The sequence below is a fragment of the Pavona decussata genome, unplaced genomic scaffold (genome assembly GCF_977016875.1).
Source record: "Pavona decussata unplaced genomic scaffold, jaPavDecu1.1 SCAFFOLD_46, whole genome shotgun sequence".
Lineage (NCBI taxonomy): Eukaryota > Metazoa > Cnidaria > Anthozoa > Scleractinia > Agariciidae > Pavona > Pavona decussata.
Genome location: NW_028145468.1, coordinates 1,698,978 through 1,725,646, shown reverse-complemented (window position 1 = coordinate 1,725,646; position 26,669 = coordinate 1,698,978). Strand labels below are relative to the sequence as shown.

At 38.3% G+C, this 26,669-nt stretch overlaps 3 protein-coding genes across 5 annotated transcripts in view; all 3 read left to right on the top strand.

Moving 5' to 3' along the window:
- LOC146482411 (anaphase-promoting complex subunit 1-like) overlaps positions 1-26,669 on the top strand; it is a 92,270-nt gene that overhangs the window by 28,602 nt on the left and 36,999 nt on the right. For both annotated transcript variants that reach the window (XM_085107276.1, XM_085107275.1), the window contains exons 16-31: positions 3,715-3,775; positions 4,357-4,535; positions 5,084-5,149; positions 6,232-6,350; positions 12,523-12,592; positions 12,898-12,968; positions 14,041-14,135; positions 15,272-15,357; positions 16,121-16,177; positions 18,378-18,462; positions 18,916-18,973; positions 21,356-21,402; positions 23,219-23,341; positions 24,094-24,161; positions 25,233-25,286; positions 25,731-25,837. In XM_085107276.1, the coding sequence (XP_084963402.1) occupies positions 3,715-3,775; positions 4,357-4,535; positions 5,084-5,149; positions 6,232-6,350; positions 12,523-12,592; positions 12,898-12,968; positions 14,041-14,135; positions 15,272-15,357; positions 16,121-16,177; positions 18,378-18,462; positions 18,916-18,973; positions 21,356-21,402; positions 23,219-23,341; positions 24,094-24,161; positions 25,233-25,286; positions 25,731-25,837 (1,346 nt within the window). The remainder of the gene's footprint in view (positions 1-3,714; positions 3,776-4,356; positions 4,536-5,083; positions 5,150-6,231; positions 6,351-12,522; positions 12,593-12,897; positions 12,969-14,040; positions 14,136-15,271; positions 15,358-16,120; positions 16,178-18,377; positions 18,463-18,915; positions 18,974-21,355; positions 21,403-23,218; positions 23,342-24,093; positions 24,162-25,232; positions 25,287-25,730; positions 25,838-26,669) is intronic.
- LOC146482414 (uncharacterized) lies at positions 7,572-9,700 on the top strand. 2 transcript variants are annotated; one of them, XR_014864132.1, is made up of 4 exons: positions 7,572-8,763; positions 8,850-9,009; positions 9,130-9,348; positions 9,565-9,700. XR_014864132.1 is itself a non-coding variant. In XM_085107264.1 (3 exons), the coding sequence occupies exons 1-3, from the start codon at positions 8,401-8,403 to the stop codon at positions 9,162-9,164; spliced, it is 558 nt and encodes a 185-aa protein (XP_084963390.1). In that variant the 5' UTR covers positions 7,572-8,400; the 3' UTR covers positions 9,165-9,352. The 2 variants fall into 2 exon arrangements, 1 of the variants encoding a protein (XP_084963390.1); XM_085107264.1 differs by lacking the exon at positions 9,565-9,700 and having other exon boundaries at positions 9,130-9,352.
- LOC146482413 (uncharacterized) lies at positions 9,240-11,952 on the top strand. The gene is made up of 3 exons (XM_085107134.1): positions 9,240-9,254; positions 9,524-9,805; positions 10,138-11,952. Exons 1-3 carry the CDS (start codon positions 9,240-9,242, stop codon positions 10,801-10,803), a joined length of 963 nt encoding a protein of 320 aa, XP_084963260.1. The 3' UTR covers positions 10,804-11,952.

Genomic DNA, 26,669 nt, shown 5'->3' with positions numbered 1-26,669 from the left:
ATATTTCCTTGAACTAACACGTTCTTGAACTAGAATGTGCATGATCTTACTATGAACACCGCCACCGCCTTTCATGATCGTGCTCGTTTGTTACAGTCACGCGTGACTATTATTTCTGAGAATGAAATAAACATGCGTTCGAATTCCTTTGTAAAGCTCGGCATTTGAATGGAATGTAGAACATTTCTCTGGAAATCTTTCCAAAAAAGACGCATTAAATGACAAAAAAAAAAGACTCAAAATACCTGAGAGACAATTATTATTCTTGAAACACTTGTGCTGTAATGTAAAGAAAAATTCATAGTCTTATACCGTCACTGAAATCTCATTGCCGACATCAAAACTGACATGTAAATAGGCCTTGTCACAGTTTTCGACGCCATTTTGACGAGTAGGCAAACAGGCTTGAAATAACAGTGTTTGTATGGAAATCCGATGTCAAATAATTTTCATAAAACATTGCTGCTGAAAAATTCATGAATTGGAAACTTTTGGTATTAGGAAAAGGATTTTAAGAAAAAAAAGGGATGTAACTGTGACAATTTTTTTCACGACGCGTCAGAATTCTCTCATTCATTCTGTAGAGAATAATTTGACAATCATTTTAGTGTAAGAATGGAGATTTTTCATTGAATCTGAGCAAAGTGATAGGTTTTTTCGTTTTTTCAACAAAGTGCGGTTTCTTTTAAGAATTTAGAATAATTTAATTTAGAAATAATTTTATTAAAAAATAATTTAATTTGTCAGTTTTCACGCGAAAGCGGAACGTGCCATGTCACGCATCGTTGACGTCGTAAACAAAATTATGCAAATGTCTGGTGAAATGAACACTTTAAGATCTTGTCAGCTTTCATAGAGGTTTCAAAGAGAAAAAAATATTTCATTTTAAACTCATCGTTAGTGGATGAGCTTGGGGGTTGGTGCCTGAAAGACCGGTGGTGCCACAGGTGAAGTGAGCTAAGCGAGGTGCGAAACCATGGCAACCCTGTGAGCGGCAACCACCCGGCACCGTCACACTGAAAGATCAGTGGAGATAAAACAGAAAGAATACAAATAAAAATACTTACCACAACCACAAACCATACTTACCAAAGGGTGGGAGGGACTGGGAGCAACAAACTTAAACAGCACAAGCTCCGGCAAGCGAACAGATGCGAAATGAATTGGCACAAACATGTGAGCTGTAAGAACCCAGGGGCCCCTGCAAAGTAGGGTGGCCGCCCCGCATGTCCCAGCCATGCGGGCACCGCTGACCAGCACTTGCCTCGATTTTAACTTTGCCTAAATTACATTTAGCCACATTTCGAAATTTACAACTGGTAATTTATGGGAAAGCAAAAGGACGCGGTCGATAAGTAATTCTCATTTAGCAAGAGCTTGTCACAGTTCATTATTGTTACTTGAGGATTGCGTGGACTGAACTCCAAAGGAAAAATTTCACGCATTTATGTCAGGCATGAAATGTAATGCGATACTTTGTTGAACAGATTTCCCTTTGTGAGATCGGCTTGCCCTACAGTATTATAAATTTTGTAATTTTAATTCCCAAAAAAACTTCACTTGCCCATCGGGCAGGTGATGGTTAGAATCCACCAGCCCGATCGCAAAATCCAATAGCCCCAGACTATCGGACACGAATTTGCATGACTTAGCTGCACATGGCGTGCTTCTATGAACTTTGAATAAAAAAAACACGTGATTTTTTTTTTAATCGGCGCATCAGAATTATCTTATTCAATCTGTAGAGAATAGTTAGACACTGAGTTTTATAGTACAAGAATGGTTATTTTTCGTTACATAATCGGGAAAAGGTATAATATCTTTTAGCTTTCAAGGAAGTTTATTATGACTGTGTAACTGACAATCTCAAAGGATTATCTTACCCTTTACGGGAACACCTTGTGGTGAGGTTTAGAGTAAAGACAGTACAGGAATTGAGAACAGCCGGGAAATCCTACAAATCCCAGATCTGTAACATATTTAATCCCGGTGGTGAAATTTACAATTGCAACAGATTCAGAAATGGAAATTTTCACAGAGGCGGAAAATCACCAGTCTTCAGTGAAGTAAGACTCTGCATCATCATATAATTCACTTTTTGTTTGTTGTTCAAAGTATACTGTTTTAATGAACGTTAATAGTATGAATAAGTGATGAAATTGTTTTCCCTTGGGTAGCATTGGACTCTCTCATTCCATTACCTTTTGTTTGCTTTGACGTAGACAAAACTGTTGCAGCTTTCCAGGCTACAATATGAAAAACAATTTGCTTTGGGACTAACGGAGTATACTAGCAAAAAGCATTTTATGCTCCTTGGGAAATGCTCTGTTTCTGGAATTAACAGAGCCGTCTCCCATTTCTGCTAGAATGAAAAGAAATTAAATACTTTGCTTAAATGTAGATCATATTTAACTGGCCCTTGTTGTTCAAGGTGTGGATAACTTTATCCAGTGGATAAGTCGCTATCCAGTGAATGAAAGGTATTAGTTGGGGCACATTTTATCCACTTGAGAGCCTGATTATGAGGCCATGCCATGACAACAATGGTGCTCAATTTATGTTGTAAGTGCACAATCCTTTATTTTTATGGTTGAATATCTTAACAGGAATGTGTCTCCTGGTCAGTGGCTCCAACACATTCCGAAATCTATTGTCGTCTGTGCACGGTCAAGGCCAAAAATGGTTAAAAAACATATAACAAAGGAGTTTGTCAGGCTTCATAACCATTGCTTTTTATTAACTATGCTTATCATGGTAATTTAAAATTTTGATGTAGTCAAGGGGTAAAGCAAAACAGTTGACAGAGTCCTGTCTTTTAAAATAGCTTCGTTAAGTCTTAAAATTTTATGGACGTTCGTATGGCAATGGGCAAGTTTTGCCCGTCTTCATACAAACGTTCACAAAATGTCCTGAATTTGCGGAATTACATCTTTGCTATTTTGAAGGACAAGACTCTCAAATGTGGCTTTTATTTTTACTAATGTGAAGGTGCTCTTTTTGGCGGTGTCAATGGTTCTTCATCATCTGGCCTACATCAAATTTTGAAATAACCGTGATAGAGGTGTATAGATGACGATTTATTTGCTGGATTAAGTTGTCCGCTCTTTGAGCCTGGTAAAATGGATGAGAAGATACTGTAACTGGTAGCAGCATAATTGTAATGCCTGCTCTTTGTGTGTAATATTTTTCTATTGTTCAACTGGTGATAATCGATGCAGAATCTTGTGAAACTCCAAGCTTAACCTCCGTGTCTGGTAATCACAAGTCTGGTCTCAGCAGGTGTCAGTTTGCGAGTATGCAACATATATTTTTGTGTCACCTTGACTCTTGCAAATGTGCTGGTACCAGGATAACATATATTGGTTAGGTGTTTTTTTTTTTGTAAAATAGCAAAATAACATTGGAAAACAGAATTAGCTTTCAGAATCTAAAAAAATTTAAAGCGTTACAAGCTTTGGATTCCTTTGTGGAATCTTTTTCAAGTAAGTCACCAAGTGTGAGGTTAATTTATGTCACTTGACTTAGGTGGTGTGAATCACGTGATGAAATGTCCAAAAAGACCGTTGGTAATTTGTAACAGCTGTCTCGATTGAGATTGGAGCCCCACTCTCAATCGAGACAATTTTGTTTTCCAATCTTCAATATGACAGGATCAGGGAACAATTTATTTTCTCAAAGGCAAAACAACAGTTGAAGTACATTTTTCTTTATTAGATCTTAACAGATGGGTCGGTCTACAGAATTACCTTGCCCCTGATGTCTCAAAACTTAGGAGGTTGGTAAATGTTGTTACAGAGGTGTTTGTACCATGAAGAAAAAATGTTGTGAAAAACTTGAACCACCTGTAGGCATGTATTATGACTGCTGTTTTATGGTCTCCCAAACTTCGTGAGATTTTATGAATTCTATAGCACTCGCCTCCCACCAATGTGGGGTGGGTTCGATTCTAGGACTTGGTGTCATATATGAGTTGAGGTTGTTGTTGGTTCTCGTCCTTGCCCTGAAAAATTTTTTCTCCAGGTACTCCGCTTTTCCCTCTGCTCAAAAACCAACATTTCCAAATTTCAATTCGATCTGGAATCTGGGGGCCACAGGCTTGTCAGTCATAACAGACTGTCAAGTGCCACCCTCGTTATTAAACCAAAGGTGATTTATTTAATTGATTGATATCAATATCGACAATTTTTCCTTTCTTTTAGAAGTCAGCGTATAAAGAAAGACTATTTCTCTGGAGTCATTGAAATGCAACCAATTAGAGTTCTCATTTACTTAAGGTTGCTTTTTGACAAAATGTTTTGGCTAGTGTAGTAAAGGTGCCATTGAGGATCTTGCATGTTACCCTTTTTGTGTATTTAGTTACAGCTTGTTTGGAAGCATTGAAATGTGTTCTTCCTGACCCATTGGTGGTACAGGCCCATATAGCGTGCTACACTTTGGTCCAAGCACCACATTCCCAAGATAATGGGGGAGAATGGACGTGGTTTACACATTGCGTCCTGGATTTAATGGGATTTCCTCTAGATGACAAAGCGAAGGTAGCAATGTTGAATGTTAAATGTATAAAAAATGTACTGCACCTTTGTCACGTGAAAGTACAAATTTGAGTTTAGAGCCATCACCAAGTTATGCTGTCAATTCAATTGACAATGGTTGAGATGCCCAATCCTAAATCCATGATTTTGCAGTAAATGAACAATAGCTTGATAGCTCAGTTGGTAGAGCCCTGCACTGGTATCGCAGAGGTCATGGGTTCGAACCCCATTCAAGCCTGAATTTTTTCAGGTTTTCTTTTCACATGTAGTTAGGTTGTGAACATAACTGCGATGATCATTCACTTATTCATTATTTCATCTTTAGTTCAAACATGTCTTTCATATATTCTACTTCCAAGACAAGCTCATGTGATCGTTGTCAATGGAAAACATTGTAGCTGTCTTCACTTAAGTTTTAATATTGGAGCCCATTTTTAGCAGAATTGTCATTACATGAAGACAATGCAACATTAAAGTGTCATACCATTTCTTAATCATTTAATGTCTTTTGCTTTGCTGTTGCTAAATAAAACGTTTTTCTTTATTTACAGTGTGATTCACCTTGCTTACCTGCTGCAAAGAAATCGAAAACCCAGGCTGACGACAGTGATAATAAGGTACTGAATTGACTTCAAAGCTCTCCATGCTAAATCCTCTGACTTTTAAAAGACCTGTGGTTTCAACAAGTTTTTAAGAAGGAGTCATAACTACCCAGACTTGGCTGTTTGATATAATATTCATAAACATTGAAATGAAAGTCAAGAGAGGGTTGTTGTTATTCAAATTTTGCCAAAGTATATTCTGGCCGTAAACGTATTCAAAACTCATGCCCTGGAAAAAGTGGTGTCTATGCTCTACCGTTGAGTGCATTTATTTTTTTGTACCAGCTTTGAAAATTGCAGAGCTGAATGCAAGCCTTGGTTGATTCTGTAAAAGAGTGGGCATCCAAATTAATAAGCACTCCTTTTCAGCTATAGCCGTAGGAATGAGGTTTCTATTCCTGGTTCACAGTTGTGCTGAAATTGAAACTAAATACATTGTACTTTTTCTTGTATACGAAGGTAAAAGGGTTCTTGATAGACCTACACAGACTCCCCTCTGTGGTTTTTATGGCTCTGATGAGTTCCTAAAAATGAAGGAATGTTTGAAGAGTTTTGCTCTGTATGTCTTTGTGTCATTTATCTCATTTAGAGCGGTTTTCAATCAAGTATCGAAATTAATTTCGCGTTTGCTTTGGTTTTGCTTTACTAGACTATGATTAGTTGGCAAAGTTCGTGCCATTTTCTCAACGTACCGACAGCAAGACCAAAACCAATCGTGATTGGTCGCACGCGTTTTCCCGCGCTTGACGCAAGTTACATCTATTTCCTTCGAGTTCTGATGGCTGATTGTGCTGTTTTCATCTATTGTGATTGGTCAGAGAAATTACATTGGTTTTGGTTTAACGACACTCAGTTGGAAACCGCTCTATGATGAGAAATGGCAATGTTCCATTTTCATCCTAAGCCTAAAACATTATTTATAATTTCAGAAAACTAGTAATTGAAAGAAATTTTCAACAAAATGTAAGCATTGGTTTTGGGTTTCCTTGGATTACTGTTCATCTATTAGCTGGTTGGAATAATTCCTTAGATGGGCGAGACAGCCCCTTTGTATGTTGCGTTTGGTATTTGTTTGTGCCTCTTTGCTTCAATTTAAGGCTTGGGAGTTGTTGATGAAGAGTGCATTTCATAAGGATGTGGCAAGACAAGAAATTGGATTACAACCAGTGAAACACAAAGAAACAACATCGGAAGGGATGCAATCATCCATAACACAGTGAGAGATAACAGATAAAGTGTTCCTTTACCTTAGCACACTTACCATAGTTAATTGAAGGCATTATGGTTATGAAACCTGACAAACTTCTCTGTTATATATTTTTGTTTACCTTTTTGGCCTTGACCCTGCACAAACAACAATAGAATTGGAATGTGTTGGAGCAACTGACCAATCGAAATGTTTTTGTTAAAATATTCAACTGTGGTGTGAATGTTAAAACAAAGGATTGTGCAAGGTCGCGGCCCTTCCAACATAAACTGCAGCACCATTGTTTTCATGGCAAGGTTTTATAACCAGTCCCTCAATTAACTATGCACTTACTAAGTAAATTTAAGCTTTCATTTGACTTCAAAAGTTCAAAAGATAATAGTAAACATTACCACAAGCTTGTGATGTACATTTGTTCAGATTTTGCGGATTATAACTCCCTTTTACAGCATAATAAACACCTCAATTCCACTGGAAAGTTCTAGCCAGTAGGTTTATTATAATTAATTTGAATGGTCACACTTTACACCATCTCCAAAGTCAGAACAACTTACTCAACAACACCACCATAGGAAAGTACTGTGCAGTAGCTTCTATATATTGGACTTGTCACTTTTCAAGGTGTTGTTATACTAAGCAATTTTTCTTGCAACTTGAGTCGCAATTTTTTTGTGACACAAGTTGCGCAAATCATTGCCTGTCTAACATGCCCTGAAATGAGCATGTCTCACAATTTTGCCGTTGCTGCAACAGTTGCCAAAAGCAGAAGTCGCTTCTACTTCGTGCAGTAGTGATTCAACAAAATCACTGCGAGACAAGTTCATTGCAGTGCATGCTACAGTACATAACGTTTCGTGCAACTTGTGTTGCAACAGCGCAATGAAATTGCGAGACAAGTTATAAGACAAATTGCCTAGTGTAACAGTGCCTTTAGGATTTCACCCACAGACTGAAAGATAAATTTACCCTGTACAGCATCATTACACAGCAGTACTGTAGGGCAGAACAGCCAACCTATAATCTTGAAATTGTAACATTTGCCAGGTATTACAATTTCAGGCCCAGGCTGTGCCTAGTTGTTCAAAGCCCCGATTAAGCTAATCCTGGATTAACGAGAACTTTGATTCGAGTTTAATTACTAAACAATAAAGAATTTTGGAAAAAGATTTTGTTCCTCAGTTTTTATTTTGACTTTCCTTACCATTAGCGTAAAATTAGACTTAAAAACGGCACGGCGGAAAAACCGCTGATTGGCTGCTCATTTCGCGGGTATTTTTACTATCCGCTGACCTGTCCGCAGCGGCTCAACAAAGCTTGAAAAATTACGAACTTTTCACTACTATAACTCAACAGATACGGCAAGCAATGCAAAAGTAATTCAGTATTCATGAAATAGGATTCCTCGAAAAGGAGTATAGCAGTTTTCATAACTTTGGCAGTAAATTAAAGGCCTCTTTTCTTCGTCGAAACACGCGACCTTACTTGACTGAACGTCAGGTTCTCGACGGTGAGCGCACAACACAAAATTTAAAAACTTAAGAATGTTTTGGAATACTTAAGGCTATAAAATGAGGTACACAAACGTTAAGAACAGGGGAACAAAATACTGAAGGCGAAAAAAAATCGCGAAAGGCGAACATACACATTTTCGCATTTCTTTCCGTCGGTGAGCTCGAGGCACATCGTCGACAATACATGCATGCCCGTCGTGCAAGCCATCTCAGTTGATCTGAGATCTGAACAATGCAACAGCTTGAGAAATCACCATACCCATTACTAGTTCAAATTAAAAGCAAGAAAAAATAAGGTTCAATAAACCTTTTACTCTTCCGCGACAATTTGCGGCTCTTGCACGACCTTCGATTGTGCGACGTCCGTTTAAGCCCGGGAAATTGATGCCGCGGATGTTTACATTTTTCCCGCCACAATCGCCGGTGGTAACCGTCGCTAATTTTAAAAAAGCCGGCAAAACAGCCCTTTAAATCCGACTGTCCGACCATGTAGGATTTTTAACTTGCGTTATGGGTTAAACAAGCGAGCTGTAAATACCCAATTTCAAATGGAAAATTTGTGCGAGTTCAGCCCCCGCTTCAGAAGCGATTATGACCAGTGTTTTGGTATACTTAGCCTAATCACTGGCCAAGAAGCAATTTCTTGTGGCTTTACAAGGTCAGTTTGGCTTTGCCAAAACCATGTAAAACGGCTTCAAAAACAAAATCAAACAAGCTGCTGCTTTAAGGGTGAAACAAATTGTAGTAACAGCTCGTACTTCACGCCCTGTCCGAGAAGGTTGACCGATGTTTTGAGTGAGTTGCCTCACTACAGCCTGGGTACATTTCTGTGCAAAAATCATCTTGACTTTCTGGACCAGGACCCTCGGGTTACCAACCATGAACTGCACAAGCCTCCCGAGAAGCGAAAGGTACACGCCAATTGTCCTACGTTTTGAATTGCGCACTTATTCTTAAGTCAACAAAGTCAAGTAACTTCAACTCTCGTTTATTGTAGAGGAAGTGTGACACACCCTTGAGAAAGGTTGAATTCCAGGATGGAACCTCCCAGACTGCAGACCCATGCAGCCAGTTAGATGAAGCAAAGAAGACCATTGCCCAATTACAAAAAGAAAATGCAGAATTAAAAGCACTTCACAGTGACCAGAAAAGTCACGGTATTTAGAACATTACAACAATGCTTTGAAATTTTATTTTAAAATAATTATTTCCTTGAAATGGGGAATATCAACTGTCATTTTAAAATTGGTGCTTTATTTCTACACTGTCATATTCAGAGGATGAGACCAAAGAAAGTGGCTCCAAGCCATGATGCGGTTGGCACTAATGTTCGTCATTCAGCGAAGACGTCATTATGACAATGCAACACTATGCCAGTTGAGTGACTATGTCCACCAAAAGAGTTTGTCCATTCCAAATTTACAGGAAATCCTGGAGCACTGACTCAATGAGCTGACAGAGAAAAAAGTTGAAGTGTTTCATTCACTCCTTCGGAGGTAACATCTGTGGAAAAAAAATAAAATTAAATTAGTTTAAAGGCTGAAAAGACATTACATGTAAACGAAACTTTTCAAAATAACTACATTTAGTTAAATATACAAATAGATACATTACATGCGCACACAATAAAGTATCAATTTCCATAAATTAAGCTGTGCAATATACATGTAGTTATTCAAGTCATACAGCTTTTCATATTTTTCTTTTGTCAGATCACTTCCTCCAAATGCGACAGCTGCCCAAGTTCAAGAGGCTGCAAGGGCCCTTAGTGTAAACAGATTTGAAGAAGACTTCTGTACCTGGTTCCTTCCGGTGAATCCCAGGGGTAGAGGTGTTCGAAACCTGCAGGAGCTGTCAGATCGAGCAGCCGAGTTTCTTCTTGTCTTGTTTGTCTCAGTGAGACAAAACTTGGGTGGTTCTGCAAATATACCAAAAGGAAATCGCAAATATCAGGTGAAATGAAATAATTACAACGCAGGCACAAGTATCAGTCTATTATTATTTTACACTGGCTGCTTTTCTGGCTTTCTTCTGATACTTTTCGAAGTGGCAAAAAAATTATATGTAATATCTGGTGCACTTCCTCAAAATTAAGAACGATCTAAGAAACTGTGCACAATTTCCATGGTTTACATGTACCTACATGTAAAAACAAAATTTCCAAAGAATTTCCAATCCTAGAAAATAACAGAACAACATTTAGGACTCTTTGGGACATGCATTGCAGAACACGTAAACTTATCAAAAATAATGTGTATTCAGTATTCACCTTTCTTTTATTCTAGCCATACTACCTTCCCTTTATTGATGCCACCGTGGATCAGCGAAGCTTGCCTTTGGGGTATGCATGGAAGGGACTGGAACCAGACCCTCTGTTGGCCTGTGATGCTGCAGACTGTAGAGCAGATGATGACGATGTAAATTTTCCTGTACAGCACCTCAACTGCGGCCACACTTTTCACAAAGTTTGTCTTGGCAAGTCCTCAGGCTGCAATGATCATGGGTATTCAATGCCAAATAAAGCTATCTGTCCCATCTGTTCTGTGCAGCTTCCTCTCAGAGTACAGGAACTTGCTAGCAGCTTCAACAAAGGTTTGTCGGCTGGAATTGACAATAACGAGGGAGCAAAACCATGTATTGATGATGACCATGATAGTGATGATGATGATGGAGACAACGACAATGATGACAGTGAAAGCTCAGATAATGATGACAGTGATGGCAAGCCTATGACAATGGTTCACAAGATACTTCTCAAAGCCAAGGAACATCTGCAGCATCTTCCACAGGCAGATTTGTTTAAGTACAGTAATAGAAATTCTAAACCCGCGACCTCCAACAGATCTGAAGCAGCAACAGTAAATGTTCAAACTGGGCATGTGTGTCCCACACGTGAAAGGGTCTGCAAGACCAAAGGGGGGCTGACCCAACATCAAGCCACACACAGATAGGCGGTATTTGCCTGTTGGTAGTGAGAACAGTAAAAATAAAGATCAATCTTCCTTAGTCATAAAGGCATGAGCATAAACAGAAATATAACAACAACAGACATTACAATGTAACTGTCAATGAGTTTAGCATTACTGTTGTCACATTTTGTTGTGACACACTGATCTGCAACAGCATAGCAGAATTTAAAATATAGTTTTAAAGTCAAAATTAATAAGAACTGGTACTGCCAAAGTAGCTGAACTTTAATATAAATTTGCAATTTATTTTATTGCAATATTTAGAGGTGTATAACTGCTACTTTAACTTAGTGACACTCACATGAAGTGATTGTTCTACCGGGCCGGGTTGTTTGAAAGCCGATTAACACTAATCTATGATTAAAAGTTAACTGAGGTTTTCATCTCGCTCTTGAAGAGTGGTTTTAAAGCCTAATTTCAAGCTAAAGGTAAAGAAAAGTCTAAGTCAAAACTGAGAGCAAAAAAATCTTTTGGAAGAATTTTTACCGATTAGTAATTAAACTTGAATCATAGTTTTTGTTAATCCACGATTAGCTTAATCGGGCTTTGAACAACTGGGCCCTGATGAATAGACATTAATTCTCAAGTGGACCAAAAACATCATTACTTTGATGGAACTTTTGTCGATATAATATTTATTTCACTTACAAAATTCAATCCACATTTATTTTATATGTACAAAGGAAAAGAACGTAGTTTTCACACGATACTTGAAACTTAACTATAAATGTAACTGAACTGCAAAAAAGTCTGTTCTCAGGTCAGAAAAAATTGCAAAGGATTACATTTCAAAACTCTTTAAAATCATGAAATCAACCACAACAACAACAACAACAAATTTAAAGCGAGTGTATCTATCGCATCAGATTCTTTTGCGCGCCATTGCAAAATGTGAAAGAACATACTGCAACAACACAAGCTAGCTAAGAAAATATATCCCGTCGAAAAATGAAATGACTCACTGATACCCGGGATAAACATAGGTTGGCTGCGCTTTTTAGAAATTCACAACATGCACTAAGTATTAAAATGAAGCTTACAGTGTCGATTTCGTCGCTTAAGCTTATATTTAGATGGTGACCAAAACGGCTGGACAAGTTGACAAAAAAATAAACTAGGTTTACCTTTCAATTCTTCTGTGTCAAGTCATCTGTACACCAGTAGCTGGAGCAGAAAAAATAAATCATGCAGAGTATAGTTAATCAAACACGTGCTCCGCTTGGCGTTGAATGAACTGTACACGACAGCAGAACAACGGCTCCAACCGACAAAAGAAAAATGACGCTCGCAGAAAGCGACAAAACCAGGATATGACTTGCAACACACTTACTTCTGCTTAATCTGCATTCACTACGAAAAGTGGAGGTTCCCAGATGGGGAAAATCCACAATAATCCTCGCAGTTCGACGCAGTAGCTTGCGATGTCCGCACCTTTTCGAACTCATATGCACACGCACATGGTCAGCGGAAAGTTTTAGAGCATGCGCTAGGTCAACGGATATTTCAGCCAATCAGCGGTTTTTCCGCCGTGCCCTTAAAAACTATTTTTATCGAGTGCGCTGAAAACCTCGGGGTTTTTTTTTATCGTGGATTAGCTTTAATCGGGTTTTGAACAACCGGGCCCTGGGGATTATGTTACAAGCTCAAACGCCTAATGGACTATGTCATATTCTAATGTTTAATATTCTCTTTGCTTACTAGGCTTAAGAAAGATGCTCCTTTGCATCAGTATGTTCCATCCATTTTATTTGCCTGGCATCTGATTTATGAGGTATTTACTACAAAAACAGAACGCTGTATTCGATGCTCTAGTTATCGAGAATTCTTATTCACTCTCCTATAACACTTGAAAGTCTTTTTTGATTGCTGGATCTAAATCATTGCAAACAAATTGAATTAAAATTACATATTGGTGATGATGGTTAAGGTAAACCAGACAATATGAATTTTAGAAAAAAAAAAAAAAAATGAAAGTCAATAAGACTACGTGGACCAGATATATATTTTTCTTTGAACATTTTTTGTTAATAATTATTGTTCTCAGCATTTACATTTCTATCACTGCATTTTTTCCAGGACCTCAAACTTAACTTACTTGGGAAAGATTCACTTTATCCTTTGGCTCAGTTTCTGTGTCGTCTTGCAGTGTAAGTTGTTGTGTTGTTGTCCTTTAAGACCCAAGGTAAAGCAGATCTCAGTAATTTTGAAAGCACGTCAAACACTCCACTATCATCGTCTTATGTCAGTGGGTCTGCATGCTCTTTTGATCAACAGTTTATTCTTTTGTGTTTTGAGGACGTGCATGTATAATCAACTTTTAGTAACTTTTAATTTATTTATGTTCTGGAGCATGGCCGAACGTACTGGTGTTGTAACTATACCTTACAACAAAGGCACTTCTGAAACTATCGCTTGGATGCTACAGCCGTACAGCATCCATGTAGCTCACAAACCTATCACTACTTTACAACAACTACTGATAGACGTAAAGGACAGTTGATCCAAGGGACAGACAGGGAGCCGTTTACAAGATCAAATGCTGTGACTGTCGGGCGACTTATTGGTGAGACTAACAGAAATGTGAGCATACGACCGACTGAACACAAATTAACAACTAGTAATGGTGACATCAACACGTCCATTGCTGAAGACCACTTACAAACAAACAAAAGAACCGACTGGGACTCTGCCAATTGCGTTAATTACAGTGCGAATTACTAGAACGTCTAACTCAAGCTGGTTTACTAACTTTGAACAAACGCCACTGAACTGACTTATTGAAAACATCAACAAAACAGACAAACAATAGACTAACAGACTAACAGACCAGTGTACCTTTGACTGACAAAAGACAGATCGAGACGCACCTATCACTTTTTACAGTCTTTACAGCCAATAACATCACGGCGTACTGACAAACGACCAACAACATCTTGACTTCGTTGGTCAATCAGGTCAACAACCAGACGTATTTATACCACCTGCTGACGTTCCACAATTTACTTGACTCCTGATGATGACTTCTGCACAGATTGTCGAAACGTCAGTCAATGCCATCTCAAACAGGCCTTCTCAGGACTACACTCACCCGGATGATCATAATTTACCACTTATGACATGACTCCTGGCTTCAAACCATTTACAGTGTACTAACCATTACAACACTTTAACGATGGCTTGTGGCCCAACTGCAACTTTGCAATTACTTGATTTTTTCAGAGATCTTGGCTGGCGTGCTTATGTCGAGTACTACTGTAGAGACTATCCTGTGTTATTCACTGGGTCATGGGATGCCACTCCTCGTTTTGAAAGAGGTATTTTTATTTATTAGCTACCTGTACCTACGAATATGACAATTTAATATACAATGGGCTTAGATTATAAGAAATACTACTGAGGGAACGAGTAAGTAAAGAGGAACTGGAAGTTTCAAGACGAAAAGTTACTGTTTCAGGTTAACCCTGTTAACCCTAACTATAATCTTCTTCCACCTTCTTTTGAAAATTTTTGTCAAAAAGTAGCATCCATACACTCATACAATACCAGGCTTTCTTCTAAATCAACCTATTACATCAACACCATCAAAACAAACTATGGTAAATTCAACATTCGCTTTGCAGCTGTAAAAGTTTGGAATCACCTTGACGAAAGCATAAAACACCTCCCCCTTAAAATGCTTTTAAAACGTCAAGTTAAACATCTTACAGTCTTACTGTTCATGAGTTTTCAACTGGTATTTATTTATTTGTTCTTTTCCTCATCCTTTTTTTAACGATTAATCAATTGCTTTGCTCAAGCTTTAGTGCCAACCTACCTTCTATATTTATACGTTATTTAGTTTTACTCTGCAGCTCGATTTATAGCTTTTCAGTTATTGTTAGTAAATTTTACCTCTTTTGTATTAATATATTTATGTTGTAAATTAAGTTTAATTTTGTTAACTTTTTAATTTGGGAATAAAGCTTGTTGTTTAATACCAAGTGGCCTTGTATTGCCACCTAATCACACATCCCCTCTCGGAGACCATAAAAGAGTGAGCCTAGATACTGTTGTTTTATTCTGCTGTATATAACGGGAAGAGGTTTAACTGTTTCTTGAAGACTTTTACTGTTCGTGACGTAACCATTTTGACACATCCCATAAATTGAACGTTCAAGCAAAGTACGTTTTATACTCTATCCAAATAGATGTGGGTTTTCAAGATTCTGTTGTTAAAAGCGAGCATAACAAACATCTTTGTAAACATGTTCATTTTTGTGTGAAGTAAATACCAACCCCCTGGTAACCAAATGGTTAACAGTGTATGACATTTTGGTTTTGAAGTGATTTCAGACAAGTTGATTCTGCATGTCATTCATCAAAGTATCTGCTGTCAAAAACGTGATTTTTTCATGTTATAAATGTGAAAGAAATTTGGAATTCATTCAATGTTGTATCACTCTTTTTGCAGAGCATTTGCCTGAAATGTTTGTGCCCTTGTGTGAAGAGCCTCCTAGCATTATCCAGTGGCTTTATGGCTACCTTAACAGTCAGGAGGTAGGAGGGTTTGGAACGTAATTTCTTTCTAGTGATATCTCTTGTCCCTCGGATTTAACTAAGGCAAAGGCTTTCTTGATAGGGTACTTATTAAAAACATTGGCGTAGCTTTACTTACGAGGGTAACACGCAACGGTCTAACCTGTGGCGTTTGGAGTGTGATATATTTGACAATTATTCCATGAGCACTCATTGGATGAGATGATAGATAGCCAACGAGGCATGTAGCACCGAGTTGGCTATATGATCATCCAATATCCAGCAAGTGCGAGTGGAATATTCAAGAAATTTTGCTATGTCTTGTAGATTTTATTTTGCAAGAACGAGCAGAAGATGAATTAATAGCCCCTATTTCTTGAGTATGGTATGATATACACTTAATGTATGGTCCCGAGGGAAACCGTCAGTTTTGTTTTCCCGAGAGTCCTGATGTTTCCCTGGACAAAGTCCAGGGAAACATCAGGACTCGAGGGAAAACAAACCTGACTAGTTTCGCGAGGGACCATACATGTATAAAGTGCTTTGTTATATAGTTAGACTTTCCCTTCAACAATCACAGCAAAACAAACAAACAACTGAGAGGGCAACAACTGCGGAATTGTATCCCGGTCGGGATCAATTTGTATTTGATCAGGGGCACGTGATCAAGAATCAACCAATCACATTGCTCGTTTTGTTGAGTGAAAGTCTAGATATATTACAAAAGGTATTTGTCAGGTAAATTGGTGGTATTTAGTAAAATGCGTTTTTGTTTGTATGGCAGGTTGAACCCTTCCATCTGCTACCAGGAACTACTAAGAACATATTTAACGTTATCATGGTGAGTATGATTTTCTCAATTTATGTGACAAAGAGATAACCATCTCAGGTGGCAAAACTAGTCTCAAGATAAAATTTCCTGCTGGAAAAGTCAGATGAAAAGTTTATCTTGGGCACAAAACCCAACCTGAACCCACATAAGGCAGTGGGATTGGAGTGATTTTATGATGGTTAAAAGCATAGGCGGTTTTCATCCTCATATTCATTCTTCTCTTCAGCATCATTTTCATCCTTGTCCTTATGGTTACCGCCGTCATTACCCTCATCCCGCTAATGTCCAGAAATGCAATACCATCATCCCCATTATGATGGTCATCCAGATCAGCATCCTCGCCATTCTTATCCTCGTTCTCACACTCATCATCCCTGTCCCATCCAGTTCTCATCCTCGTCAACCTTAATTTTATCTTCATTCTCATCCTTATACTCAACCCCATTCTCGTTATCATTCTTGTCATCCTTTTCGTGATCCTTATCACCTTCCTTATCACCATTGCCCTCATCCTCATAGTAATTCCTATCCTCGTTCTTACACTCATCGTCCCTGTCCCATCAAGTTCTCATCCTCATCAATCTCAATCTTATCTTCATTCTCATCCTTATACTCGACCTCATTCTCGTCATCATTCTTGTCATCCTTTTCGTGATCCTTATCACCATCGCCCTCATCCTCATAGTAATTCCTTTCCTCGTTCTCACACTCATCGTCCCTGTCCCATCAAGTTCTCATCCTCATCAATCTCAATCTTATCTTCATTCTCATTCTTATACTCGACCTCATTCTCGTCATCCTTTTCATGGTCCTTATCACCTTCCCCTTATCACCATCGTCATCATCCTCATTGTCATTCTTATCCTCGTTCTCACACTTATCATCCCTGTCCCATCCAGTTCTCATCCTCATCAACCTCAAGCTTATCTTCATTCTCATCCTTATACTCAAAATTCTCGTCATCATTCTTGTCATCCTTTTCACGATCCTTATCACCTTCCTTATCACCATCGTCATCATCCTCATAGTCATTCTTGTCCTCGTTCTCACACTCATCATCCCTTCTACCATCAAGTTCTCATCCTCATCAATGTTAATTTTATCTTCACCCTCATCCTTATACTCAACCTCATTCTCATCATCATTCTTGTCATCCTTTTCAGGATCCTTGTCACCTTCCTTATGACCGTCGACATCATCCTCATAGTCATTTCTATCCTCGTTCTCACACTCATCGTCCCTGTCCCATCAAGTTCTCATCCTCATCAACCTTAATTTTATACTCATCCTCATCCTTACATTGTATACTCAACCTCATTTTCGTCATCATTCGTGTCATCCTGTTCATGATCCTTATCACCTTCCTTATCACCATCGTCATCATCCTCATAGTCATTCCTATCCTCGTTCTCACACTCATCATCCCTGTCCCATCCAGTTCTCATCCTCATCAACCTCAGTCTTATCTCAATTCTCGTCCTTATACTCAACATTCTCGTCATCATGCTTATCATCCTGTTCATGATCCTTATCAACATTACCATCGTCATCATCATCCTGCTCGCCATGCATATCATTGTCATTTCTCAGTCATCTTCACCACCCTCATACTTACTGTAAAACTCGATTAATCACTATTAATTAGTTATTTTGAGGCCTCGAGAAAGGGGGCTTCGTAGAGAATGGGGGGGGGGGGGGTATTTAATTTCACAAACTCTGCAAAGTTTTTGCAAAATTTTGCCCTGCAACTGACTGAAACATAGCACTGAAGCATTGTGTATCACAAATATATTACTTGTACCTGAGCTTAATGATATTTCTCCACATTGAAGGCAAAGTTTTTCTGTGGACCACCTGGGTGATGTTTTGACCGTTAGTACACCTTAGTTTTGAAGCATTTCTTTTGAAGATTTTCTTCATTTCTCTTCTAACATGGGAAAGGGGAGAATTTAATAGAGAGGGGTTATTAAAAAATCGTACCTCTGAGCAGGGTTTATTGGAGAGTGGCCTTGGCTTGTTAGAGCTTTTACCCAACGGCACGTTCATCGTCATCGTCATCACTTGAGAAGCACAGCTCACCCAAATACAGAAAATGTTTGATCAGTTGATAACGTTTTTTTCACAAAAGATGGAACCATGTGAGGGGAACTCAAAGTAAGAGTTTCTTGTTGAGTTTTAATTATCATCCTTTTCCTTTTCTTAAACAAAGCTTTATTCATTGTTCATTCCCATGGAGGATGGAACCAGCCTGGCTAATAATCCTGATCGATTATTCAAATGTATATCCTGTTCAGGTAAACGTCGATTAAATGCATGCTAAACGTAACAGAGTAACAAACAGAGTATTTCAAAAGTTGTAATTCAATGAGAGCATCCCTGGAAATAAAGAGGCTTCTGAGCGTAATATTCATTCATATAAATAGGCCATTTCCGAGTTGCTGTGAACCTCATTGTGAAAGCGATGCTAAGTTCAAAGTTTTTCTTATGAAAATTAGTTTTCATTCATATGCAAACAAAACAGATTTTCATATGAAAAGCTTTGCACTTAGCCTTGCTTTCATAACGAGGTTCAAAGTTTTTTTTTTAACCATCCACTTTCTTTGATGATGACTTCCTAATTATAGCAGAATGGCCTGAATTATTGTATCCTTTAGGGATGATAAATACTTAGGGCTAGTAATTTGTTTCCTTGAGAGAAGCAGTTAAGTATTGATTAATTTGATCTGAAAAGTTTTGATCTCTTACAGAGGACATAAACCACAGTTTTAAAGGGTCAGTGGTAGCATTGCAAGAGAAACTCGAATGGTGAGATATTGGCATACATACCTTTTTATACTATTTTTATTACGCGGGATGCCCTGAGGGGGCATACCGTGTCTAAAAACGGGTCGATTTCTTGTTTTTTTTTTTTTTCTTCGTCGTAGCTACAAATCGGTACATTAATTTATTCATTAAACTCTCCCCTCTCCTACTCGGGATGTATTGTTCTGATTGTCTTCAACAACAGCAGGCCAATACAAATCCATTCTTGTCGCTTATATCGCGAGGGAGGGGACCCACTCACGCTTACCTGTGTGACGTCAACGCATCATTTGATTTCTTAATTAAAAGTGCATTAAATTGTCGCGCCATATTGTTTATAACATGTTCTGGACTCAAGTGTGCCGTTTTCAAACGGAAATTTCACCATTTTGAAGCGGCAAATCGAAAGAATAACTTCTAAGAAGCACTCGACATTTAAAACGGTGGAAATTGGTGAGTTCATTGCGAAGGAATCGTGCTTTGTTTGACAGTCGTAGACCACGACGCGAGACTGAAAAGAGGTCATTGGGAAGCTTACGTTACCGTAATGGAATTCCACACATCTCCGGTGAAAGTCTGAGTCACGTAACACAAGGTAAACAACGTAACGCGATCGTCGTGACTCAAACTATTCCATTAGCAAGGATAGTTTTATCAATCGGCAAAGCATACAGTTGGAATAAATGAATCAGCCCCAGCATCACGCGTAATGCCAGTATAGCAGGCATCTTGTTTTTTGTAGCCCAACCTCACAATATACACTTGAGTGGTCCTGAGGGAAACAGTTAGTTTTGTTTTCCCGAGAGTCCTTCGTCGAGGGAAACTTCAGGACTCGAGGGAAAACAAAACTAACTTGTTTCCTGAGGGACCATACATTAAGTGCTTTGTTATATTTATTTATTTATTTATTTATTTATTTATTTATTTATTTATTTATTTATTCACCACGACATACAAACATAGAAAGTTACAATGAATAATAGACTAGGATTACAAGTACATAAGTTTAGAGTAAATAATAATAGTAAAAGAAGTAAGAAGTGGCGAGGAGACCTCAAGAAACCCCCGGGCTTATACTGAGAGGTCTCCTCGGAAATATGTTGGGACTTTAAGACCAGTAAAGACATTGTATTGAGATTTTTTAACATACGGTGGTGGTAAGACTATAAAGACATAACAGCAAAACAAACAGACAAACAAACAACTGAGAGAGCAACAACTGCGGAATTGTATCCCGGTCGGGATACATTTGTATTTGATCAGGAGCACGTGAACAAGAATCAACCAATCTCAGTGCTCGTTTTTGTTGAGTGAAAGTCTAGGTATATAACAACACCCGTTATTATTGGTTAGCAGAAGTTGTACTTTGCACATGAAGGAATTTGTTAAAGAATTCTGTATTCGATCAGCAGACGTAATGGGATTGTCTAACTGATTAAGGATCGGTAATAATCTAATAAACAATAAATAAGTAATAATAAAGAATAATCTAATAAATAATAAATAAATAATAAACAATAACACTACAGTTGATTATGTATCAGGTGTAATCAATTAGTTTCTGATCAATAATTATTATTGATTATAATCAATGATAGGCACATTAAGGGCTGGGTGATTAAGTTTTTAGTTACTTCTGCATTTGTGTTTTTGGTTCTTGAATTCATAAGTAAAACACTGTTTCCTCTTCAATTGTTCAATTTTAGCCTCTGGGTTTGATAAAAAGGCCTTAGTTATCATTATAAAGCTTAAGAGACAGGCAAAACTGACAAGAACCAAGGGAACAACAACAAATAAAGAGAAATTCCCTTTTTCATCTTACGTACAGTCTGAGTCACATTTGTTGGGGCGGATCTCCCCACCCTGCCCTCTCAATGTTGGTTCACAAGATTGGCTGGCAGAATTACGAGAACAGCATTGAGAGGGGAGTGGGGAGCACGGGAAGGACATTATTAGCTGGGTTGTAAAGTGTCCCAACTTAACATGACTAGGACTGTAGCTATATTCTACCCCTCTAAATTGGTTTTGTGGATGAGTAAGACAGTGGACCTCTTTTCGTAAGAGATATTCTCATCATGTTCAGTTTTTAATTCGTTATTGTAGCGGTCGACAATGGGAGACCGCAAGTCTAATTTTGTGATTGCGTTGGGCTGCCTGTGCAAATGCATGCGGAACAAATCGAGGTTGGCGGCCATTTTGTTTCTCTGTCGCGCAAATTTACCTCGTTTTGATGCAAGAATCTGGCCTTATTTTCCCATGAAGATTTCAGCCACACAAGTACCCTCTCCTCAACATACAAATTGGCATGTCGACCGCACGTTTTAATCTTGGATTACTATGACTAGTATTAGATGTTATAACATTACGCCTCTTCTCCTTCGTCAGCTTTGATTCAGCATCAGATAAAGTGGTAGCTTTCCTGGCTGAGAGAGGTAAGAACGTCAGTCTTTTTTATTTTTGCAATGCTTGCTATACTCCTTAGTGGTGGATGGACAAAGGTACCTTATTTTTAGAAGAAAAAAAACGATAACTATCAAATTCATGGTCAGATATGATTTATAAGCAAAGGTTTGGTAATACAAGTAAAAATCAACAATAAAATCGAACTACGTTTCGGAGTCGTCAAGACACCATTTTCTATTTCTGAAAGTTTTTATCGTTAATTTTAACTTGCCTGCAGATGTAATTTGAAAGTATATTAAACTAGCAAGCCCGGTTCCAAATTTACCATGATCTTGAATCTTGGATAATAGACTGCATGGAATTGTCATTTAATCCTTTGTTTGTTCATCCTCCAAGACAAACCATTACAACTGCTATGTTGTCCTAACTTTCGAAAGCTTAGATGAAATGTTTGACCCTGACAACTGGGATTTTTGGTCTTGAAGGGAAAGTGGGATTGAGATCTTTTCGGGTGAAAATGGTGTAACAGTGCCTTCACCTAGTTACAAAATAATTCTAGAACGCCGATAGAAAGAAATAAACTGAATTCTTGAAGGAGGAACAAATCATGATCTGTTCTTACACATTTTTTACAATAACTGTCCAAATTCCCTGGTGCTGATTGGCTCATAGCTATTGTCTATAAGAGTAAAGACGATAAAAATGACGTCAGATGTAGCGCGCGTGATTTCTTAACCAACAAAGCCCATTCCGTTCGTACTTTTTTCATGTTATTGTTAAAAACACAAATCGACGGCATTTTTCTATGGTCTATACTCTTATAGATCATAAAATGATGCCATAAAATGTTCAAAACTCGGCCGGGAAACCACTAGCCTGCGGTTCGTGGTTCCAGTTGAGTTTTGAACATTTTTTTGACGTCATTTTATGGTCTATAAGACCATAGAAAACTTCCGTCGTTTTGTTAACTGGAAATGAAAATGCGAGAACTTGCAAAAGTTAGCCTAACTTTTTTTAAGTTGCATTCCATTCCCATCCGGTCCATCTGGCCAGATAAATTCAACGGCAGTTTTAGTACACTGAGACGGGTTTTTGAAATGACACCAAGTCCCCTGACCCTTAAACACATTAATTTCGTAAGAAATTATTATAATAATGGACTATAAAATGACGTCATAAAATGTTGAAAACTCAAGTGCGGCGAGTGGTTCCACTTGAGTTTTGGACATTTTATGGCGTCATTTTATTCTCTATAAGAGTCTAGACCAGAGAAAACTGCCGTCGATGTTTTTTTTTTTTTTTTAACAACAACATGGAAAAAGTACGATCGGGACTGGCTTTATTTTCCGTGAAGAAAGTGTGGAAGCGCGTGCGTTACATCTGACGTCATTTTTATTGTCTGTACTCTTACGGACAGTAGGCTGATTTAGCAACAGAACGGGAACGTCATTTGAGGACGCGAGAGCGCGCGGAATAGTCTGGATGCGAGTCTATTTCGACTATATATGGGCATTCTTGATGCGCGCGCCATCGTCAACTGACGTTCCCGTTCTGTTGCTAAATCAGCCTAATGGCTTAGAGTCAATCAGCGCGCGGGAATTTTGACAGTTGTAAAATTATGTGTTACTTTTTATTTCCTGGCACACATATTGGACGAACATTTGTCCAGGATTGTAACACTCATATTCTACGCACACTAGCGTTTGTTTTGTGTGTTCTCCGGCTAGTATAATACTTACTCTTGTCCAGGAAATGGATGAAAAAATGGATGGAAATGGTTAGCTCTCGGGCATTAATTTTATGACAGCTTATTACAGCTGTATCTTGTTCTTTATCTTGTCCAAGGTTTGACTTGTAAAGACCTAGACTGTTTACCATTTGGAGTTGCTGTGCCTATCATGGAAGCTCTTCACCAATCCGCTGCTGATCCGCCACTTACTCTTCCAGCTGGTGCATATAACCTCATTGGTGTGTAATTACGTCACCAAGTTTCTAGCTACACTATTGAAATAACAATGAAACGTAGGATCGATTTTTTTAAAATTTTATTGCGTTCGACGTAGAAAGAACGCACGCCCAATACAGATTAGAGTCGATATTGTATGGGGCAACATTGAATGAATAGATCTCAGGGCGCCTATCTGGCATCCCCCACAGATTTTGCAGGGACGGATGACATCATCACCAACTTGGCAAAGGAGAGAGAGCCTGAGATCGAGATCATCGAACGCACTCCCTAATCTTTAATTATTACTAGTTTCAGTTTTTATTGCGTTCGACGTAGACGAAAAAAATGATGTGCGTCGATTATGCCAAATGGCTTCACTTTCAAGCTTTGGCTTGCATGTCACCTTCAGTTTGTCAAGGCAAATTATTTCTGTTTACGAAATGTTAAATTGTTCGTCTTTCAATTGTAGTCATTTGTTTAACCAGATCAGTGACAAATTACCTTGGAAGAAAAAAAAAATGCAGAAGATTAGATACTCCATACACCTCAGCATATATAAAATATGATGCATCGGAGAATTAACTCTGCAGTGTATGTTAAAGTGCTAAAGTGAACCGATGAATTTCCCACTGAGCGTTAGCCCTAGTAAGGAAATGGGAGATCAAACTATCTTACTACCATTCGCGCTATGTTCGGAAATGGATTTCCCTGATATACTATGCCAAATTTTTCCCATATACTTCAGCTTCCTAATGTAAACTATTCATTGCAGGACGTGAAGATCTTGCATCTATGCTGCAAACAGAGAAGAAGAGGTCAAATGCTCATGGACCCCTGAAAGTATGTAAAATTGCACACTGCCTGATTATTTAAACGTAAGATAAGATAAGATAATACTTTATTGAACACTCCCCAGAGGGGCTTTTCGGTGATCAATACAACATGTTTAAAATGAAAATAAGGTAAATTAATTATATATACATATAAGGACGATACATAAAAGGTAGAAAATTACTAATTAAGTCTATAAATACCTAAGTGTCCCGCAATATATGCTTAAGTTTACGCTTAAAAACCTCATGATTTTCACTAAGTTTAAGATCTTTATCTTAGCTTTTCCATAAACTGACTGCTCTGTACTGGAAGGACCGCTGACCGGTAGCTGTTCTGAATAAAGGGATATTCAACTGTTGTGAATTTCTTGTCACGCGACCGGAAGCTTGGCCCCTGGTAACTAGCTTGGATCTAAGGTAGTCAGGGGCGCAACCCGTCATACATTTGATAACTTAACGTCAAATGATATATATTCTTATTCTTGAATGCCATTGGGAAAAATTTTCTCGTTAGGTACTCCTGGTTTATGCTAACTTTTGCCATTGTTAAGGCCCGTTTAAACGGTTTCAACATTTACTTCAACATGTGTTCAACATTTTGTTGAACCAAATGTAGGGGGCGTTTGAACGGGTCGTTCAACGTTGTTTAGAGTGTAAAAAAATGTTGAAAGCTTGTTGAATGTGTGTTGCCGGAATCAAATTTAAATGGGTTTAACAACATCGATTCAACATTTCCTTTGCCCTAGGAAATATTGAATGGCGTTGAAGCTGTTCGAACACTCCGTTCAACATTTGCCCAACATCAGTTCACCTTGTGTTGAACGAATGTTGGTCAAATGTTGAAACCGTTGAATGGGCCCTTAGAGACGTATGCTCTTCAAACAAAATGTTTACGCAGTGAAAGCTTCAAGCAGATTTATGACCAGTTATTACAATTGTATATTACTTTTGCCTAATGTTTTTCCTTATTGTTTTGTGACTGTTGTGATTGTGTGATAGCTTCATAGGCCTTGTGACTGACAGTGGTTATTGATTGCTTGCTCATTATTTGTCTTTTGCTTTATGTTTGTGTCTTAAGAAAGCTACATTAAAAGAAGGCGAAATAGACGATGGCTTTAACTTAGATGATGAGGTTTGTTGAATTGTTTTTTCCCTGCTGTTGGTGGGTGTGTTCTTGCTTTACTGCTAGAGTTTGTATAATGGTTACCTACATGCATCCTACCAACCTACAAATTACAAGTCAATCAATCAATCAATCAATCAATCAACCAACCAACCGACCAACCGACCAACCAACCAGTCAGTAGGTCAGTCAGTCAGTCAGTCAGTCAGTCAGTCAGTCAGTCAGTCAATCAATCAGTCAGATGGTCAGTCAGTCAATCAATCAATCATTTAACCAACCTGCCAACCTTACCCAGCAATCAATCATCGATCGATTGATCGATCGATCAATCAATCATTCAATCAATCAACTAACCAACCAACCTACCCACAAATCAATCAGTCACTCAGTCGCCAATCTGGCGTTAGCTTCGCACATATTTCAGGCTGTTTAGAACGTCATCTTCTGTTCCAGGTATTAAGCTTGCGCTTTGGTAAAGACCTAAGGGTTCAGGAAATTAGGAGACTTCTACAATCGTCCAAGCCTGTTACAGTTAGTGTTATTCAAAAGCCTGAAGTCAGGTATGGTTTTTAAAATGACAAAATCATTTGTTAAACTAGGTTGGCAGTGATGACATTGCGCAAAGTTTTTCAATGTTGTCTGGCATTTTTACACTTCAGCTTTCTTTATTTATCGGCACTGTTCATGATTATGTGCTGTACAAAGGGACTAACAATCCGGGTCAAAATTCATTGAAACACCCCTTTCCCACTTAATGTTGACTCAATGTTGTTTCATCGTAACCTTTGTTAGAATGGAACTTGTTTTGTGGAGGAAGCAACATTGAAAAGGGGAAGCGATAATGAGATTCTTCAAACTGTTTCAAGGTTTATAGTCCGTCAATTGTCTTTTGGGAAAATGTAATGTACATGCGTATTGACCTTGGTTTTTGGACACTGAAGAGGGGAAAGGGGGATGAGATTCGTTCAAACTGTTTCAAGGTTTATAGCGGGGATTGTAGCTTCTGAATCATAAAGTGTGACCACTCATACAAGAACATTGGCAGTATTCTCATGTGTCGTACCACTTATCACACCGCACTTTTGCGTCTGTGACTGAAATCCTAATTTGTGAGAGACGAAGGTCAGTTTCCCTCAATTAGTTCAGTTTTCAAATTTTCGCATCCAAAATTTTGGTAAAGGTGTGAAATCTTACTTTGACATTCCATGAAGATAAAAGAGTTCTACTGACTTCTTAGTGACAAAAAGTTTCTGATTAACAGAAGAAGAAAATTTCGGCAGTTAATACTGAGAATAGCTACTAATGTAACATCATATACCACACGTTCGACATTCAAATCCTAGCAGTATGCAGGATGTTTGTCCCATGAACCTAGTTTAATGGCCTTAGCTC

Excerpts from the sequence above, each read along its gene's own strand:
- LOC146482414 (XM_085107264.1), top strand. The coding sequence starts at position 8,401 with ATGGAAAATTTGTGCGAGTTCAGCCCCCGCTTCAGAAGCGATTATGAC. Across the intron at positions 8,764-8,849 it reads AGCCTCCCGAGAAGCGAAAG|AGGAAGTGTGACACACCCTT; the intron begins GTACACGCCAAT and ends CGTTTATTGTAG. Across the intron at positions 9,010-9,129 it reads CAGTGACCAGAAAAGTCACG|AGGATGAGACCAAAGAAAGT; the intron begins GTATTTAGAACA and ends TGTCATATTCAG.
- LOC146482413 (XM_085107134.1), top strand. Across the intron at positions 9,806-10,137 it reads AAGGAAATCGCAAATATCAG|CCATACTACCTTCCCTTTAT; the intron begins GTGAAATGAAAT and ends CTTTTATTCTAG.